This window comes from Manis javanica, chromosome X (assembly GCF_040802235.1).
Source record: "Manis javanica isolate MJ-LG chromosome X, MJ_LKY, whole genome shotgun sequence".
NCBI lineage: Eukaryota > Metazoa > Chordata > Mammalia > Pholidota > Manidae > Manis > Manis javanica.
In genome coordinates this window covers 118,440,615-118,459,001 of record NC_133174.1, presented here as the reverse complement: position 1 = coordinate 118,459,001, position 18,387 = coordinate 118,440,615, and the positions used below count along the sequence as shown (strand labels likewise).

General features: G+C 40.6%; 1 protein-coding gene across 9 annotated transcripts in view; it reads left to right on the top strand.

Annotated features, from left to right (window-relative positions):
- The window catches only part of GRIA3 (glutamate ionotropic receptor AMPA type subunit 3), a 258,425-nt gene that overhangs the window by 148,459 nt on the left and 91,579 nt on the right, over positions 1-18,387 (top strand). For all 9 annotated transcript variants that reach the window (XR_005060543.2, XM_017649762.3, XM_017649765.3 and 6 more), the window contains one exon: positions 4,220-4,273. Coding sequence is in view for 8 of the 9 variants with exons in the window: in XM_017649762.3 (XP_017505251.1) it covers positions 4,220-4,273 (54 nt within the window). In the remaining variant the exon portion in view is untranslated. The remainder of the gene's footprint in view (positions 1-4,219; positions 4,274-18,387) is intronic.

The following is an 18,387-nucleotide window of genomic DNA, read 5'->3' as shown; positions in this document are numbered from 1 at the left end:
TTAACTCCCAACAAAGCTGAAATTAGATAGGTCACCATAGGACAAAGGTATCTTTTTGTAACTGAGAGAGCAGGATAGGGAGGAAGGCAGACTAAAAAAAATGTCTTCTCTTTGGACATAAGGAATGTGGTCTAATAGCTTTTTCTGAAAGAGAAAATACCTATACAATAGGTAAATCTGGTGAATTAAAACCAGAAACCTCCCCCATTTCTCTCAGCCCCCTAGATTTTCTCACAGTGCCTCAATCAAAGAGAAACAGATTAAGGTGAATGGCAAGGCATGCTGTATACTCAAAGCAGGATCAATCTTTATACATACATCCTTTTTTGGTACCGATGTACAAAATCCAAACATGGAGGTACTTGGGTCTGCAAATAACCTAATCTGCATACCAGATGGATCTGAGGGGGAAAAAACATAGACACTTTTCCACACACATTTTTTTTTAAATGTGAGCACAGAAAAACAGATGCTTTTTGCTCCCAAAAGGTCTGTGGGCCTCTCTCAAGTAGTCTCAGGGAGCAATTTAACTTCAGATTTCTAAAATTACAAAAATGTCGAGATTGAGCATTAAATTGAAAAAGACAGGGCCTCTTACATACATAGACAACCAACTGAATATTTTCTGAATTATTTTTAACTATTCAGTGATACCCACCCCCATCACAGATAAATGGATGGGAGAGTCAGTCAATAAGGGGATGTCTCTCCAAAATGGGTAGGCTATGATTCACTAACCTCTTTAACAAATAAGTTAATGCTGTGCTATACACACAATCCGTGAGTTCATACAGAAGAGCCTTTTTCTTCTGCAAATGAAACTGTTGCTTAAGTTTCAGGGAATGAAAACTGTGACATTTTTTCTTTCAGATCCTATTTGCGAGGGTAGAAAAGAATTTCCTTAAAACAATGAATTGTATCTGTGCTTTACACATTTCCCCTCATTATGTTTATCATATCTGCCATCATATCAAGCCATCTACCATCTCCAACAAATCTTATAAAGGCACAGTGAATAGAGTGCATAGATTTGGGAACTTGGCGTTTCTGCTTTAATTTCACAGTCGACTGTGAAACAGCTTTTATACTCAAAGCTCACAAACTAATTCAGAAAGAGCTATTATAATTACTGTAAAAAGCAAAGTTGAAAACTATCTTGGTTACCAGAGTCATTAAATAACTAAGGGCACAATTTATGCCATGCTCATCTATAACAGATGGAAAGAATAAAGATTCAGTACTGAATATGAACCGTTTCCATCAATGCGTCTTTTTAAGCACCATGTTACTGTCATCCCTCCCATCCCACCCTGACTCCCACAGCCCTGCACCAAAAATTCAAAGGTAAGACCAAGAGCAAAACATGACACTCTTTGCAGTGAGGCCTCCCTCTGCTCACATCACTACGGTCACTGAAGCCCTACGTAAGATTTCAAGATCACTGAAGTGTACTCTCCTAAGATTTGGCACTGAGCATTTCTGATGGAAACCTTCCCTAAAATGTATTATACATATCCTGGGGTTTTTTAGCCGAAATCACTGAACGCAATAAGCCATACCCTGATGGCTCAGGCACTCGCCATTAGCATCCATGGTACTGTTCAATGCTGCCTGCCTTTTTTTTTGTCCCCTCCTCCTGTAAGCCAGTCTGTCACTTCCTCTACTGCTAATGTACCTTTTTCTAATATCACTCCCTCCCTCCATACACACCCCTTGTAATTTGCCGTTTTTCATCTACTGTGAACTGGAAGACCAAGGCTGGTAAGAACTATATGTTAAATAAGAGTTAGGAAGGTGCTGAAAGTAAGGGTGAGGGGAGTAATTACGGCCTTGAAGGCAGCAGCTTTGTGACACCTAAAGGTTCCTATCTTTAGATAACTTTCCCATCTCTTCCAGTTGAAGCTAAGTTTTGAAAGGGCGATGTTGTGAGTGAGCTACCTTCAAAGAAGTGGGTGTTCTGAACAGACCCTCTGGGCAGGGACTAGGCAGGTATTCCAACAGCTCCATTTTTTTCTGAACCTAAGAAACAATGCCTTAGTGAACGGTCCTTTTCCACAACGGTGGGATATTTAACGTCACATAATTACATAATGCACATCCCGAACACTTTCGTAGATGTTACTCAGTTTGATCTTGATAACAGTGCTGAGGCAGAAAGGGCCAGGCTCACTGTCCCAGATTACAGGTAAGGAAATAGAGGCCAGCAAAAAGTCGAATGATTTGCCCACAATCAAACAGTGAGTACACGACAAGGCTGGGCTCCTGGGTTCTCCCTGGGGGCTCTTCTAATAATACTGGTGTCCTCCATGGCTCCCCTGCCCGTTACCGTGGTGAGGAAGACTTGGTTTTCTCCAGAGGTGCTTCCTTGTTTGTCTCTTGGCTCTGCCAGATGTCCTTAGGAATCTTGCTCATTTTTCCAGCAGAACTCAAAACCCTCTGATTTTAGTATGTTGAGGGTTGTCAGTGAATTAAAAATTCAACAAATGTATGGCCCCATCTTGCCATCAAAAGCTAACAAATGTCGCTAGTAAGGATGTTTCTCATAAGCGGACACTGAAAAATACATCCCAGCAGATACCTAACAGCCCATTTTGTGTCATGGCAGTGTGAGAAATCACCTCCTCAAGACATTCATTAACCTTTCATTTCCTCCATAAATAATCAGTCAGAAATGTGGCTCATATTTTAAATTAATCGAAAACAGCCCACTCACGCACGCGCTCTCTCGCTCTCCTCTCTCTGTCTGTCTGTCTCTCTCTCTCAGCACACTTGAAATGACTTCTAATGCCAGCATTAGAAGCTTTGAATACCAGCATAGTAGGCATATTTAAATATGTGTTTTTCCACTCCTCTGGGCCAGCTCAAAACCCACCTCCTCCAGGAAGCCTTCCCTATACATACCAGCAGGGCTTACATGCCTCTTCTTCCTCTTCTCCAAGAACCTAGAGCAACTATTGGTATAACGTTCTGCACATATTAAGAAACCATGTAATGTACAGCCAATACCATGGGTTCTAGAAACTAATACTCCTAAAGTGGCATTAGCTTCAGGCCTATATACAAAACCTGGTTTTGCCACTGGTTGTGTCTTTAACCTCTAGATTGTCCCCTCCTCATTCCCACTCCCTGATTTCAGCATAGTACTTTGTACATAGTTGGTACTCAATAAAATGGCATTTTTTAAATCATTAATTAATCAGAATTTTGGCTCTACTTAGCTATCTGGCAATAAGCTTATGTCAGCTATTTAGTCAAAACTTCTAACTGCCAACCAATATATTTGGTTGGAAAATATTCAATCTGCTTACATATTTTGAGATAATAAAAATTCATTTGGTAAACTATAAGGCCTACTACGAATACAGTGTTACTCGTGAAAATTGCGGTAAGAATGATGACCCTAAGGGAAGATTTCTCAACGTCAGCCCTACTAACATTTTTTGCCAGATAATTCTCTGTTAGGGGTGGGGAGGGGTCCTGTGCACTGTAAGATGTTAGCCAGCATCCTTGTCCTCTACCCACAAGATGCAAGTCACCCCTCCCAGATGTGACAACCAAAAATGTCTCCAGGCATTGCCAAATGTTCCAGAGGGGGAAAAAACCCACCCCACTGCCCTAAGGTGTCGTATTCAGCCCCCAAAGATCTAGAGATGGTCACAAGTCTTTCATAGTAAGGCAGGAAAAGGGAGGCAAGCATTTAAAACAAGTTTTCAGTGAGCAAAAGTAGCCTTGATTAACCTGGAAATCCCATTAACCCCATTCCTTGAGTGTTCTATTCCCCCATTCCAGATAACAACAAAAAATGTTCTGTACGTTCTATTTTCTAATTTGTATTCAAAGTTCAGCCCATGTTCAACAGCTACGTACAGAAATCCAGTTCATAATGCAGGGTCATCTGCTTCATCACTTAAGTGGTAATGATGCTACTGACCTGGAAGTTTAGAGAGGTTTTTTTTTTTCCCATTGTTTTTGACTTTGATATTTTAACTTTGATATTAGCAATTCTTCCTGCATTCTCTGCCTGGAATTGAAATGTGCAAAAAGAAATGTGGTCCAATTAACTGTGACTTTTACTGTATATGAAAGACCTTAACACTTTGTTGATCATTTCGAAGTAATTTGCTCTAGCCCATTGATTGACTATTGCACATCTCAATGATTGTGTAATTGAAAATGTCCTTCTTAAATAAGCAATATTTCTTATTTCTTCTTTCTGCAGGTTGTAATCCTGGGGAAACATTCAAGAGGTTATCACTACATGCTTGCTAACCTGGTAAGAACGAGCAGAGCTTAAGTTTCCCAGGGCAATGTAGTCTATTTAGTTTGTGTCATCCGTAAGAAATACACAACGAACCTAATGCGCTCTCTAGCTACTTGGAGAAATGAGTCAGTAAATTCCAAAACTTGAATGCAATAGTCTTGTTTCCAATTATCACTGTTTTACCTGTGACGCTTATATTCTCTCCTCATTTAAAAAAGTAATAATTTGACATGAGTATTCACTGATTATTCTTAGATTCAATTTGGATTTGAAGTGCAAACCATTTTATTCAGGCTCGATATATATATAACAAGAAGCAGGTGGTACAGGGAACTGATGCTTTCCCCAATTAAGCCAAGTAGATGAGCAGGTCAGCACTAGTTCTGTAAGCAGACCACTACCAAATCTTTTCAAACCAGATTCCAGAAGCAGGTTTGAATACAGAATGTTAAGTGACCTGGTCAATGTGTAGTTTTCTGCTTAAAATAAAACACAACTTGTATCTTTGCCTTCAAACTTCCCATGCCTTGAAGATTTCTGACATTCTAGGAGCTGATATTTCATTTAGGCTACTTTATAGCTCTTCTTTCTCTAAAAGGACAATTGGTTTAGGAATTAACAAAATCGTTTCTATTCAGCAATACCTTTTTGGCAGAGGTTTGAATAGTATTCTCTCTACGAAATGAAAGAGAAATGTTAAATTATCACTATGATACTAAGAATCTACTAAATTATTACATGAGTTCCAACCCCAATTGTGTTTCATTAGCACAACAGAATCATAATCATTATAAAGCTCTTAAACCAAAAGAGGAGCAACAAAGATGAAAGATTATTGTAATTATATTCTTTTATTTCTTAAATCAAAGGAAAAAATATTAAGTTTGTTTTAATAATATTTTTCAAATGAGAAAGGAAATATTACTTAAACCTTTGTCTTAGGAAGTATGTTCATTTAAATGCTTTATAAGATAAAGGTCAGAGCTCTTAACCTTTGTGTGTGTCTTTCTCCAATGAATGGCTCAAAGTGGAGCACTTCAGTCCATTTGGGCGATAAGCGAGTCTACTCTATTAGGAAGAGCAATCTTAATTCTTAATTTACAGCTGAATGCATTCAATTTGTTTTTTTCAGGCAACAGATAAGTAAAGGATGTTTGTTGCCTTCATTGGAGGTTAGACCAGGGTGTCACAGCAATGCACCAGAGGCAGTTCTGATGGGTTTTTATTATTTCTTCCTCACCAATAAGTATTTCACTTCCCCCTTTCTTCCATTCTTCCTTCTTCCCTCTCCCTTTTCCTTCTCTTCTGTATTATCCATCTTAGTGTCTACCTATCAGTGACAGTACATAAGATGACTAGGTAGTGTACTCACACTTTCTTACTATAATGGTAATGTGTTTATTGAATATGCATTAGAAAAACATAAAACGAGCCTATAAAATCCAAATTTGGGGGATATTATTACTTCATACTGGGATAAAGTAGAAATTTAACAACACATGACATAATTTAATGTGTCAAATGTGACAAACAGTAGCATGGGAGACAAACATACAGCAGTCAGTTTTTTGTGTATGTGGTTGGGGTGGTCGTAGCTGACAGAAGTTTGGGAAAGAGCACTGAACTGGGGGTCAGACAGTTTCCGTTGTCATGCTGACTTTGCTACTGGCCAGCTATGAGACCTGGGGTAAGTCATTTTACTTCTGTGAGCCTCAGTTTCCTTGCTGTAAAACTCAAATGGGAGCGGGGAACTCATTGGTGTATTGGTTGGGTCTTTTGAAAGCAAATGTTAAAATATAATTAGAAATGCAAGATATTTATGGAGAGTAATACCTATGGAAGATAAAACGGAAAAGGACAGTGGGAAGGGAGAGCTTCAGACCATAATTCAGACCTGATATCAGCAAAGGAGAAGGAAAGGAAGGAAATGTGATAAGAAGAGCTTCAGACTGCTCATCAACCTCTGAGATAGTCTTGGCCGGCACAACTGGGAACTCCAATGCAAAGATCTCCATGTTACCCCTCAATGGTGAGCCATTGTCCCACTGCCTTGCTCAGCCACTGACTGGCCCCTGCCCAGAAAGCACACACCTCCCACTTGAGAGCCAAGGCAGATCCTGAAGCTGGAGGCTGTCAGCTAACTCACCTCCTTGAGGTGCATTCCATCTTAGAGGGACATCTGAGTCCTGCACATCAGTGACTACCTCAGTTGGCCTAGAATAACCAGATGATTTACAAAGACCTTCCCATTCTAAAATTCTAAGGGGGCCTCCTTATTTCTACTGACAATCCTTCAGATGAGCTTTGGTTTCAGCTCCAAGACCCAGATCCAATAGACATGAAAGCCCATGGAGTGATAGAACTGCAATAGAGAATCCCTAGGACAAGGTTAGGGGAAAAGAATGGTAAACTGAATGCCTAACACAGAACTCAGAATCACCAGACCTTGGAAGGATGCCTACTATAAGAGCAAGCGAAGTCTGTTTCTTCAGAAATAATGTAATACACAGTGTCATGTCAGTCTGCACAACGAAAACATGAACTCATTCCTCACGCTTTGAGCTCTCCCTCCTTCTCTTCCTTTAGTGACCTTCATCTCATTTGAACCCAGCCATGTTTCCTTAGGTCCCTGTACTCCATACCAAATTACATATGGACAACAGAGATAGGAACTGTCACTAATCTCTGATAAGAATAATGACACCGATTATTCCTACTATGGTGTCCACATTTTTTTAAGCAGATAAAAATACCCCAAACACTGCCACCAAAGACACACACACATATAAACACACACGGCAAACCCAAACTATTAAGAAGTTATTTAGATGGTAAAAAAAGGATAAGCGAAGCTAAGGAGATGTTTCAAGACAAGCCATCTGGGTGAAGGCTGAGGACATATATACATGGGAACAAAGTCTAGGTTAAGTCTTTAGCACAGAACTATCACTTTCTTCTACAATGTACAGTCAAAACCAGACATACAGCTTACACGAGCTTTCTGGAATCACCTGCACCAGAGTGCCAAGTGTCCCTTTTGCCACCGAACTCTATCTATCTGGCAAAGACTTCTATGTGCTTTTACATGGATTTTCCCTGGGAGCAATGCAAAGACTTGGGTAGTCCATCTTCAGTAAAGGCTTCTCACAGGTCAAGGTGTACCTTTCAGAGTGGACAAGCTACACAAAGTTCTAGCTTGTTGAAATCCCTACAAGACACAAAAGATTCCATCAGAAGTGAAGGCCACAGATGTGATCAGATCAGGCCAGAGGTGAACATCCCAGTGATTGGAGAGCAAATAAGTCTCTTAAAATTCTGTATCAAATTGGTGAAGCCACTTCTTTTTAGGGGTTGTTCTGTAATTAGTTGTTGTTTTCTCTTCCAGGACTTTCTCTAAGATAATAATGTTTCTCTACTCTAGTGCCAGAGGTAACCATATAATCTGACAGTCAAGCAACCTCTCTTTCTTTCATGCCAAGGTTCTGAATCAGGAACCTTTACACTGCATTCCCAGGCATGTTATGTACTGTGTATAATTTTTTCATATATGTCAACAATGATAGCTCAGTCATTATGTGCAGAATCTTAGACTAACTCTAGGCATAATGGGAGAAAAACACTACACTATGAACTAGGAGACAGGTTTTAATCACAAGAATTCATCAAACTAGCCTTGCGACAAACCAAAACTCTCTGAACCTGTTTCTTAATCTGTAAAATGGAGAGTTAGAACAGATCATATTTCCTAAAGTGTACTATTTGTACATGAGAGGATTTTAGGTAGTATATAGCAAAACTTTTTAAACTTATTACTATTTATATCATATATGTATTAGAACAAGATAACTATCCCATCAATTGTCTGATATTACAGACACCATTCCTTGGAGAGTTTAAAATAGATATTTAGGTTAAAACACTTAGTCAATGCAAAGAAAAATATTAGGTAAATTATACTTCAGATGATTCACCTATATGCAAAAACCTGTAAAAGTGGTATATTAATGGTTAAAATTGGGAAAACACTCCAAGGTCACTTCCAGCTCTACATTTCTTTCCTCTTGGAGGGTAACTTTGGACCGAGGAAGGCCAAGAGTGAAAATGTAGGCATAGCAGCTGGGTGAACACTGAGGACATAAATGGAGGAGCAAAACCAGAGCCCTATTCTCCTACTTAAAAATCAGCCCAGGTGGGCAAAAGCCAAGAGAGGTATGAGCACTCTTAGCTAAGTTCTAAACAGAGCTGAAGGTCTAAAGGACCAATCAAAACAGTCCAGCAGCTGACACTAAACGAAATGGATCTGGATTGAGATGGTCCAACAACATTCCCCAAAATAAAACAAAAGGAAAAACACCCATGCATTTGAGGTACTCAAGGGGGAACTTGAGCCGTAGTGGACTCCTGCAGGGCTGCACTAGTTCACCACTGCCTGAGGAGACCCAACAGTTTCCCTGCCTAGGGTGAGACTGATGCCTGAGTGGGGGACAGTTTTTTACCCTGCAAGTCAAAGGTAGGTAATGTCAGCTGCCAGAAGTAGAGGCCACAGGGCAGGCAATCAGGCCACCTTGCTAGGGAAGAAAAGTGGAAGGAAGCTAGAATCTTAGACTCCTCCCTGCAGTGTTAGCTGTTTTCTTTAGACTTCCCACTTACTGTCTCAGAACTCCCACAAGGAGACACTTCTTACCTACCTACCTACCCAAGCTTTGTAGAGATCAGGAAATGGGATCAGAAAAAACACATGACTTAACCCAAGTCTCCTAGCTTCCATTGCCAAGCTAGGCTCCCAGTCCAGACTCTTGATGGAACATCTTGCTATTTCCATTTTACTCACTCAAGCATCTCAGTGAGACAGAAGGCCAGCTCCAGAAAGGTCACACAGGAATATTTACAAAGACACAACTGCATATGAATGAGATATAAACTAGAAACTTATGAGGGCAAAGTGATCAGAAAGAAAAGGGCTTAAAAAACAAGGACAGTTTTGTGAATCTGGTTTTGAAACTTGTCCAAAGGGCCAATATGAAGTGCATCATAACAGGTGCCAGTTACATCTCTATCACCCTCTTCTGTCCTGCCACATTCCCTCTCCCTCCTTCCCTTCCTCTCTCTCTCTCTCTCTTTCCTCACACACACACATACACATATACTCCTCCTCTCTTCTGCGGTCTTTCATCTCCCTACTTTCTCTCATCTCTTTTTTCCACCCAATGCACCTTCCATATTATTAGTATGCCAGGAAATAATGGTGAGGACTGTACCAGATTAACATCTAAATTTTCCAAATTTTTACTAAAACAAAGGCATTATTCATAAAATAGAACCCAAAAGAGGCAGCTGAGAGTAGCTTATGCTTGCAAACGGGAACTCTGCAGCGTACCATACATTGGAACGTACTTGAAACAGAGAAGGGCCCACTTTATTCAGAGAGAAAACCAGTGCAAATGTGACTGAGACATTGTGGTCTTCTTGCCAGTAACAATTGTTCCCTTCTGCTCCTTCCCCTTCCAGGTCTTCTTCTTCTGCTCTCTACTCCTTCCCTTTTTTTTGTTCTTCCTTTTTTAATGTTCTAAATTATAAAAATGCAAATGCTGAAAAACCACATGTTGTGATCACGGACACCTCCGTAGATGGCATGTAAACACAGAGCCCGGTGGGCAGGAGCATGGCCCTACAGGCAAAGGAGGCGGACTTGAAGGGAAAAACTCCCACTGGTCCCAAAGGCCAGCAGCCCAAACACCTCCCCTGGGTACACAACTTCTCTGGTGGCCCAGGGCTTACTTTCTTCTCCAGAGAGACATAGGATACAGCAGTGCACCAAAGGAATGAGGAGCAGGGACTGGGCTGGAGTCCAGCTTCCTACCATGCATTTAGAAAACCACTGGCGCTTGTTGGCTTAAAGTAGCCAACTCTGAGATTCTCATTCTCCCTGTCCAAAAATGCCCCCATTATAGTCAACCATCCCACTCCCTCTCTCCTCTCCCCTACCCATGCGGCCTGAAGTTAACAGAGAAGAGCACTTTCCACCTAATGTTCTAGCAAGATGAACTGAAAGAAATCTTTCTCCTCCAGACCCCCAGAGCATGTCCTCTAAAACAAAACTAAATTCCTAAAAAACATGAAATAAACAAAAACAAGTTATATAATATACAAGTCCAATTTTTTTAGTATTAGATTCAATAACCATAATGCCTTGTCCAATTTCCATAAAGGTTTATAACAGCTTACTGTCAATTTTTTTGTATTATCTCAGACTGCTAACAAACAGCAGACCAGCACCCGTCCACACACACTTTGGGTAGTACTGCTCCAAAGATCTTTATGCTAAACCATTTTTTCTCTATACCACTTGTGTGCCCAACACCTTGTTCATTCCCCTGAAAGGAAGACAGAGAATGGTATCCTTAAGAACCTTATAATCATATTGGACAGACCAAACTTGCACAGCTTATGATAACTGGGATGGAGACAGAACAAGTTCCAAAACCGGGAATGAAAAGAGGGCAGAGTATGGGGAATCAAAAGTCAGCATAGTGTGGCCAGAGAAGGCCTTTCAGAAAAGGTGACTTTGAGGCAATGATGTGAATGGTGATAGTGACCTAGTTATATGAAGAATCAGGGGAAGTTTGCGCAGTGCATAGGAACAACATATGCCAAGGTCCTGAGGCCGAAGAGAGCTTGATACCTCCTCTGAACTGCCAAAAAACAATTTTGGCTAGAGCAGAGTGGGAAGGTCCAGATAATGTAAGACTTTAATAGGCCTGGTTAAGGAGTTTTAACTTTTCTCAACAGCAACAGAAAGTCATTGAAAAATTTCAGGCAGGGTGGGCAGGGTGGGGGGGACATGATATGATTTTTGCTAAAAAAGTCAGTGTCAAATGGGTGGATCTTATGTTAGTAAGATTATACCTCAATATTCAGCGGTTAATAAAGAAGAGAGATCAGTGGCTATTTTCCCCACTAACAGCATTTATGTCCCCTTGTGATTATCTGTTTATTTGTACCAATAATTCTCACTGGACTAAAGCACTGTGTGGTCAGGGCAAGTTTGATATGGCTCACCACTGTTTCAACAGATAGGACTTAGAAGCTTTCAAAGGACATTTGCTGATTGGATTAGAGACTGAAACAATGAGGGAACAATAAAAACAACCTATAATCAAGTGCTAATTTATATGGTACAATCTTCAACTCTACACATTACACCCTCCCAGGAGGAAGGACCTGCTTCTAGAAAGACTTGTGTCTCTCATTAGCAACCTTATAACTTGAGTCACCACAATGATTATGCATTTCCCCATCGAAGCATCACCCAGATGAACAATCAAACACTGAAGGCAAAGCCAGCCTTCATCCAAATCGTGAGATAGATACTTGTCCTTGGCAGCCTTCCAACCCTCATTCTGCTTTTATCTTCCCTATAGGCAAGCCACCTTTTTCCATTTCTCACCCATAACCTACCATCAACTCAATGAAAATCACACAACTTACCTTGTCTCTGTTTTCCTCTCTATATAAACTGTCCCCTAAGAATAATATTATATGAAGGAAATTTCCACATAGTACCTTGAAAATAAGTGCTGTAAAAGTAAGCCTTAGATATTTTATTTCCAAATCTCAATTGTCCACACTACCAGAAGGAAACTGAATCTCAGTATGCATAAATCAAAGGAGACAGGATAATATTAAGTCATTTGAATCCTTGGAAGATTGAATTGTCCGGCTCCATTCAAATCAGAGACAATGTATGTTTGGATGCTAGCTGTGTAACCAGTATCTGTGTGAAAGCTCCCTTCAATAATTAATCAAGGGTAGCTTACAAGTCCCCTTATGAACTGATTTAGGCAGAGAGGTCCTAGTTGGTTTTATACTGAAGGTCATGGTCACATTCAGATGTGGGCAATTGAGAAGTGATACAATTAATGAAATATAGCAGCATTTACAAATCAAAATGAGTAGTTCCCTCTCAAAGGAATAACTTGTGGAGATTATATCCATATTTCCAACACTGTCATTGTTGCCCAGAGGCAAATTGTTAAGTATAGATACTTAGAACATAGAAATGAGAAAGTAGTGTTTCAACTCGCCCTATCTGTGAGCTGTAGGATTGCCTCTAACCTTTCTCTAGCTTCTCTAATCTCTTTTAATCTCTGCCTGGACACTCAGTTTACTGGCCCCACCGAAGGAAAAGATACCACCATGGCAGTTAGCCCGAAAAGCCAACAATTTCAACCAAACAGAACTAGTGAAATGCAAGCAGTACTAGAATGGGATAAGTCTAGTGAAGCGCACAAAAATCATTGAGCATCTGATCATCACTTCTAGTTATTAAAATCCCTATGAAATTAAAATGGGCTCAGCTAAAATTACCCTTAGTGCAGCAGAAAACTTGGAACCATGGAGTCACTTTGAAATGATGCTGTGGGGTATACACACGTACTTATTACACAGACATCATGGGAAGGCATGCAATAATAAAGGAGGACACAGATCAGCAGCAGTCCACAACATGCATTGACGGACTCTGATAACTTTGTTTTGGGGCACGTTCTTTTTAAGGCACACGTAGAAGGTGGGTTAACTTAGAATGCAGTTAGAAAAGGGGTTCTAGTGTGTAAGGGAGGCTCTGATTGGAGTCTCACTGGTGTCTCATTCAGAGTGAATCCCAAAAGAAAACAGAATTTGTTTTACAGATTTGAAAGCCACAAAATGTAACAAATTTATGGCGGAGGCACTATGTATGATAAATGTTATCCTCTTGAAAAGGTAGATTTTCAGAGCCCAACTATATGAGAAATATGACTATCCCCACACTCAAACATTCAAAATTAAAAATGGTAAAAAGACAAATAAAATAAAGAAATTCTAGTATCTTTGGTTAGATGGGAGATGCCAGAAAGAGAAATCAGTTTTCAAGCAAAAAAGAACTGCTATGATTCAGCGAAGAGATAGAGAGCAGTTGCTATTAACAGCAACCTGCTTAAGCAAAATGTGTCACTTTCCCCACAAAAATATGAAAGAAACCTACTGGAACACATTTTGTTTTGGGCAAAAATATATTATTTTAAAATACATAATTTTTAATAGTATATATTTTTTAAGATTTTAAAAGCCCAGAGAGGAAATAAAATTCATGATCCAGAAATTTCCTTTGGAGTCAGACACAATAAAATGCACGTATTAAATAAAAGGATTGGGGTCTTCTGTCCTTTTCTGACTAGTTGCCATTGGAAAAAGTGCTCAGGTCAAGCACTTAAAGCCTGAAACAAAAGTCAGAAATAAAAAGACCTAAAGAACTTTAAACCAAATGTTAATTTAGTTCTGAGCCAAGGGTATGAGTTAAAAAGTAAAAACTTGTGAATCGCTTATCACTAAATATTTAAGCCAGTAAGCAAACTTATACTTTTTCTAAAGACAGAGATTTCCTGACTATAATTTTTAAAATCCATCTCTAGTCACTTGTATTGCTGTCTGGTCACTGCAGTGTCACTTCTATTCACAGCAGTATTGATGGGGGTGGGCCTCTGGCCCAGAAGGAAGCCTGCGTGGGAATAGTTACAGTGTGTCTGACAGGAGGCTTCATGACAGTGGTCAGAGCCAATTGGCTGAGGGAACTGTGTCCCACTCATGGGTATTTCTGTCAGGGAGGAGTGAGGATGGAACTCTCCAGAAAAGTTCATATGATAAAGACTGACTAGTAAGAGGCAGCTTCAGGGGTGGAGTCTGAGGTAGCTAGGTGTGGACAGTCATTTCACAGTTGCCAGGTAGACAGGTAGGATGCATGCCTTCCTCGATTACTACCTACCCCTGGCAACCCCATCTCTTTTCTCTTTTACTTCTTAGGTTTGGCTGTTGAAAGCCTAATTCTGCCTCATTTAATTTTTTTTTTAAGTTTTGGGCTACTAGGGACCCTAAATTCCACACGTAGCACATTATGGGTGGCCATCCCCAAGTGCTGCTGATCATGGGAAGGGAGGAAATGGGGGACTAGGAAACAAGAAAAATCTTCCTTCAGCCAGAAACTCTCTCCTAAAATACCTGTTCCTACATCTTACCCCTGCCCTTTCCCTTTTCACTTTTACCTTATGGCTTTGGGGTGGTAACATCTATGTGGGGAATTTTATAAGCCTTCAGGGAAGCCAGAGATTTCAGTTCTCAAAACAGTCCCACTTGTAGATCAAAATGTGAGGAAACAATTGGCCAGGAGCTAGGAAATGCTAACCATTTTGCTAGAGCTGCTCATCTAACATCCATTCCCATGCTTCTTAACTTTCTCCAGTTAGAGATGGGTACTAGATAGCCAACTCTGTTACAATAATTTGTATAAGATTTAGGGAGGACAAGCGATCAAAATTCCCAAAAGTACAGACATTGGGCAGCTAACTTCAAGTAAAGGTCACCAAAAGGTAACAAGAAAAAAACAGACCAGGAACATCCAGCTTCTAAGATCTCCCATTCTCCCACTCTCTCCCCTTCCTCCTTTCCGCTGTCATTTACTGAAGCTGGGGCAGCCAGATGTGTTCAGTTACTATCTTAACAGAGATTTTAGGGGATTTGTCCTCAATTTTCCCAACTCAAGGACTGTGGATGAGAAGTTCCAAAAAGCAAATACAGCAAGAGTTTTTGAGCCATGATTTAAAATAAAAGGTTAAAAGGAAAAGGAGAGCTAGATGCCTATCCTAACACAACCCTGCCTGCCATTCACCCCTCTTCCCCAGTCGCTCCTATCATCATTTCCCGTGGAAGGGCTGGTGGTCAGCTCCGCTTAACAAGTGTCTGCTGAGGCTTTGGAAGGAGTCCAGCCTCAATTTTCAAAATGCCATAGTTTGTGCTTGTGCACAACTACAATAAAATAGAAAGATGCCGAACGTCCCTGACTTACAGTGGTTCAATATAAAATTTTTCAGCTTCACAGTGGTGCCAAGACAATGCACATTCAGTGAAAACCATCCTTGGAATTTTGGGTTTGGACCCTCCCTGGGGCTGGTGATATGCGGTAGGATGCTCTCTCCTGATGCTGGGTGGGGCAGCAAGCCACAGCTCCCAGTCAGCCACGCCTGCGTGAGGGTGAACACCCAGTACACTTACAACCATTCTGCTTTTCACTTTCAGTATTCAATACATTACATGTACATTTCATGACAGCATTTAATACATTGCTCATTACATGAGTATTCAATACATTTGGCACTTTATTCTAAAATAGGCATTGTGTTAGATGATTTAGCTGAACTGTAGGCTAATGTAAGTGTCCAGAGCACAATTAAGGTGGGCTAGACTAAGCTATGATGTTTGGTAGGTTAGGTATGTTAAATGCATTTTCAACTTATTGATAATTTCAAATTACAATGGGCTTATCAGGACCTAACCCAATCATAAGTCAAGGAAGATCTATGTGAAAGAGAACAGAACATGTTTTAAAACAATAGAACAGAGGCAAGAGGGAAACCAAGAGCCAGGCAATTTCTCTTCCATAGCCAGCCCTCTCCTAACTTCCTTTTTACTACCATTGCTCTTCCCCCTCTGAACTGTTTACCTATTTCATCTGTTTTGATGGTCATTTCTTTATGTTAGTTTTCTTACAGAAGGTTAAGAGATACTTGGCATTTATATCCAAACTTGAGGTCAGTATGTTGACAGTTCAAAAAGAAAGATCTAGCAATTTTAATTTCTACAGTCTTGGGGATTGTAAGTGGCCACTTGAACCATGAAACTCCGCAATATTTGGTATAAAAAGAATATTCTTCTTTAAGAAGGTATCATGGAAGAATGATGAAGAGTTAAGCAATTCCTGCCTATTAGCTGGAACAGCTTTCTCTAACATCTCCCTAAATACCTATCACCTCCTTTCTTTTTCTTCCACACTTCTGCCCTCTCCATTTTGTCCATGGGGCTGTTATGCTTTCTGCACAGGTGGACAGATAAGCCTTCACGGCAGGTAGTAGGAGCTAGTGTTGTGTAGGTCTTGCCGGCAAGGAGAACAGTTTGAGGTGACCTTCCTCTGGCTGGTTTTGTGCTCCTGTGGACACATTTCATGCGCAAGGGCAGCCAGGCTGATTCAAGTATGACATGTGCTACATCCTCAGTGGTAATGGTTGATGTGTGGTGGAGAGATTAGTGCAGAGTATGCCTATGAAGAGATTTCAACATTATAGTATGTTTATTGAAGAAGTCTCCCAAGTGGGAATATAGGGGCCTGTGGAGCAAAGTGAAGCCTCCTGGGAGTAAGTGGAGATGACTGGTGGAGGAAATTGGAGTTGGACCCCTTTTTTTAAAAGTATCTGTGCCAAGAAAAGGGTAATGAGGGAAAATCTTTCTGGAATGGAATGGTATGGTGAGTAACGAGATTGAAGTGCTGACTCTTATGTGTCAAGGTAGACGTGAGATTTGTGGGACCCTTTCTCCCTCCACTGTGTTGATCTTGCGTTGCCATTTTAACCTGCTGTGGGTACTAGATAAACAAGAGCATGTTGCTTATCAGAGCTTGAGCGGCACTGGAGGGGCTGCTTCCTAGTGTGTGCTGTGGCCATTGACCCCAGGGACCAGGATCGTGACTGAAGCCTTCTCATCCCCTTTCTCTCAAGCAGGAGGCCTCTGCTTTTTGAGCTCAGGCTTTCAACACACAGGAGAACACAAGAGAACCCACTCTTCATCCCCACCAGCAGGCAGGGGTGCTGGTGGTCAATACGCTCATATAACACTTATTAACTGACCAATATGGTTTGGTCCAGTAAATGAATTAAAGCCATTTGTTAAAGTTTCATCCTAGGGTCTCTATTGGTATGTATGTTTAGGGGGTGAGAGTGGGGAGTTGGGTAACAAGCTTAAGCCACAACTGGAACCTCTGGTAGGCTTTATACACGGGTCAACCTGTCTGCTGATCTAATGCAAGGGGGACAAATGGGAGAAAATACCAAGTCTTAGTTTTTTTTGTGAAGGAGGCCTTTGGGAGAAAACTCATCCTAACAAGTTCATGTTAATTTTTAAAACCCTTTGTGATTATCAGAAAGGAGGAATGATTCTCAGTGATGCACTATTTGGCTCTTTGTCCAGTCTCCACTGACTCATAGCACACATGTGAGAGGAGGAGGAAGGGGCCATGAATGATAACTGGAAAGGCTGTTTCACTATAATTTTTTCTAAGACTGCTTTGTTGCCTATGTTAAAGAAATGTAAAAGTAAAAGAAGCAGGGGCAGGAGTGATGACTAGACAGGTACACAGGAGGGGCCTTCTGGATATCAGTAATGTTCATGAGTTCCGTTTGTGAAAAGTGATCAGGTTATATACCTAAAGATATGCGCCCTCTTCTACATGATTATTATACTCCAATAAAAACTTAGAATGCAAAAAAGGAAAACTTTAGAGAATAGGGATTTGAGTAATACAGGTATATGCATTTATCAAAGCTCATCAAGTGGTACATTTAAGATTTGTGCATTTCATTGGATATAAATTTTACCTCAAAAAAGAAGACAGCAAGAAAGAAAAGAAAAAGAAAGAAATCTGAAAACAAACACTGAACTCCAGTTAATGACCTGCATGCCAGTCTTTTGGTGTGCAATACACTGATGTTCACAACTACTTTGAAATGCATCCAAAAAACAAAATGGATTGATGGGTGGATGGAAAAATACAAATTGTGAAATCTGAGTAGTGACCATATGTAGTGTTCACCATACTATTCTTTCAACTTTTTCTGTATCCTTGAAAATTTTTATATGAGAATGTGGGGAGGAGAATCTAAAGAGAGGAGGAGGAATTCTCCCCATTTCTTTGTGAGTATAAATGTTTGCTTCAGCCCACTGAGGATGCAAATGTGTCCGCAGCAGCTAGCAAGAGACAGGTATCTAGCAGAAATCGCACAATCCCTGGGAGAAGGGTCCCAGAAGATAGCCATGCCCAGGGGAGTTGGTGATACCCCAGGAGAGATGGCTTGGTGTGAACCTGAAGATACTCCTTAGGTGGCAGAGACCCCAGAGAGTAACCAGATCAAGGGAAGAAGAAAATGGTGGATGCTATGAAGTAGATGTCAAGACTTGTTTATGGACACATGTGAGACATACCCTGGGGTCTGCACCATCGTATACAACCAAGCTGTCTGTTGTACTCTTTGGCATTTCTAGAAATC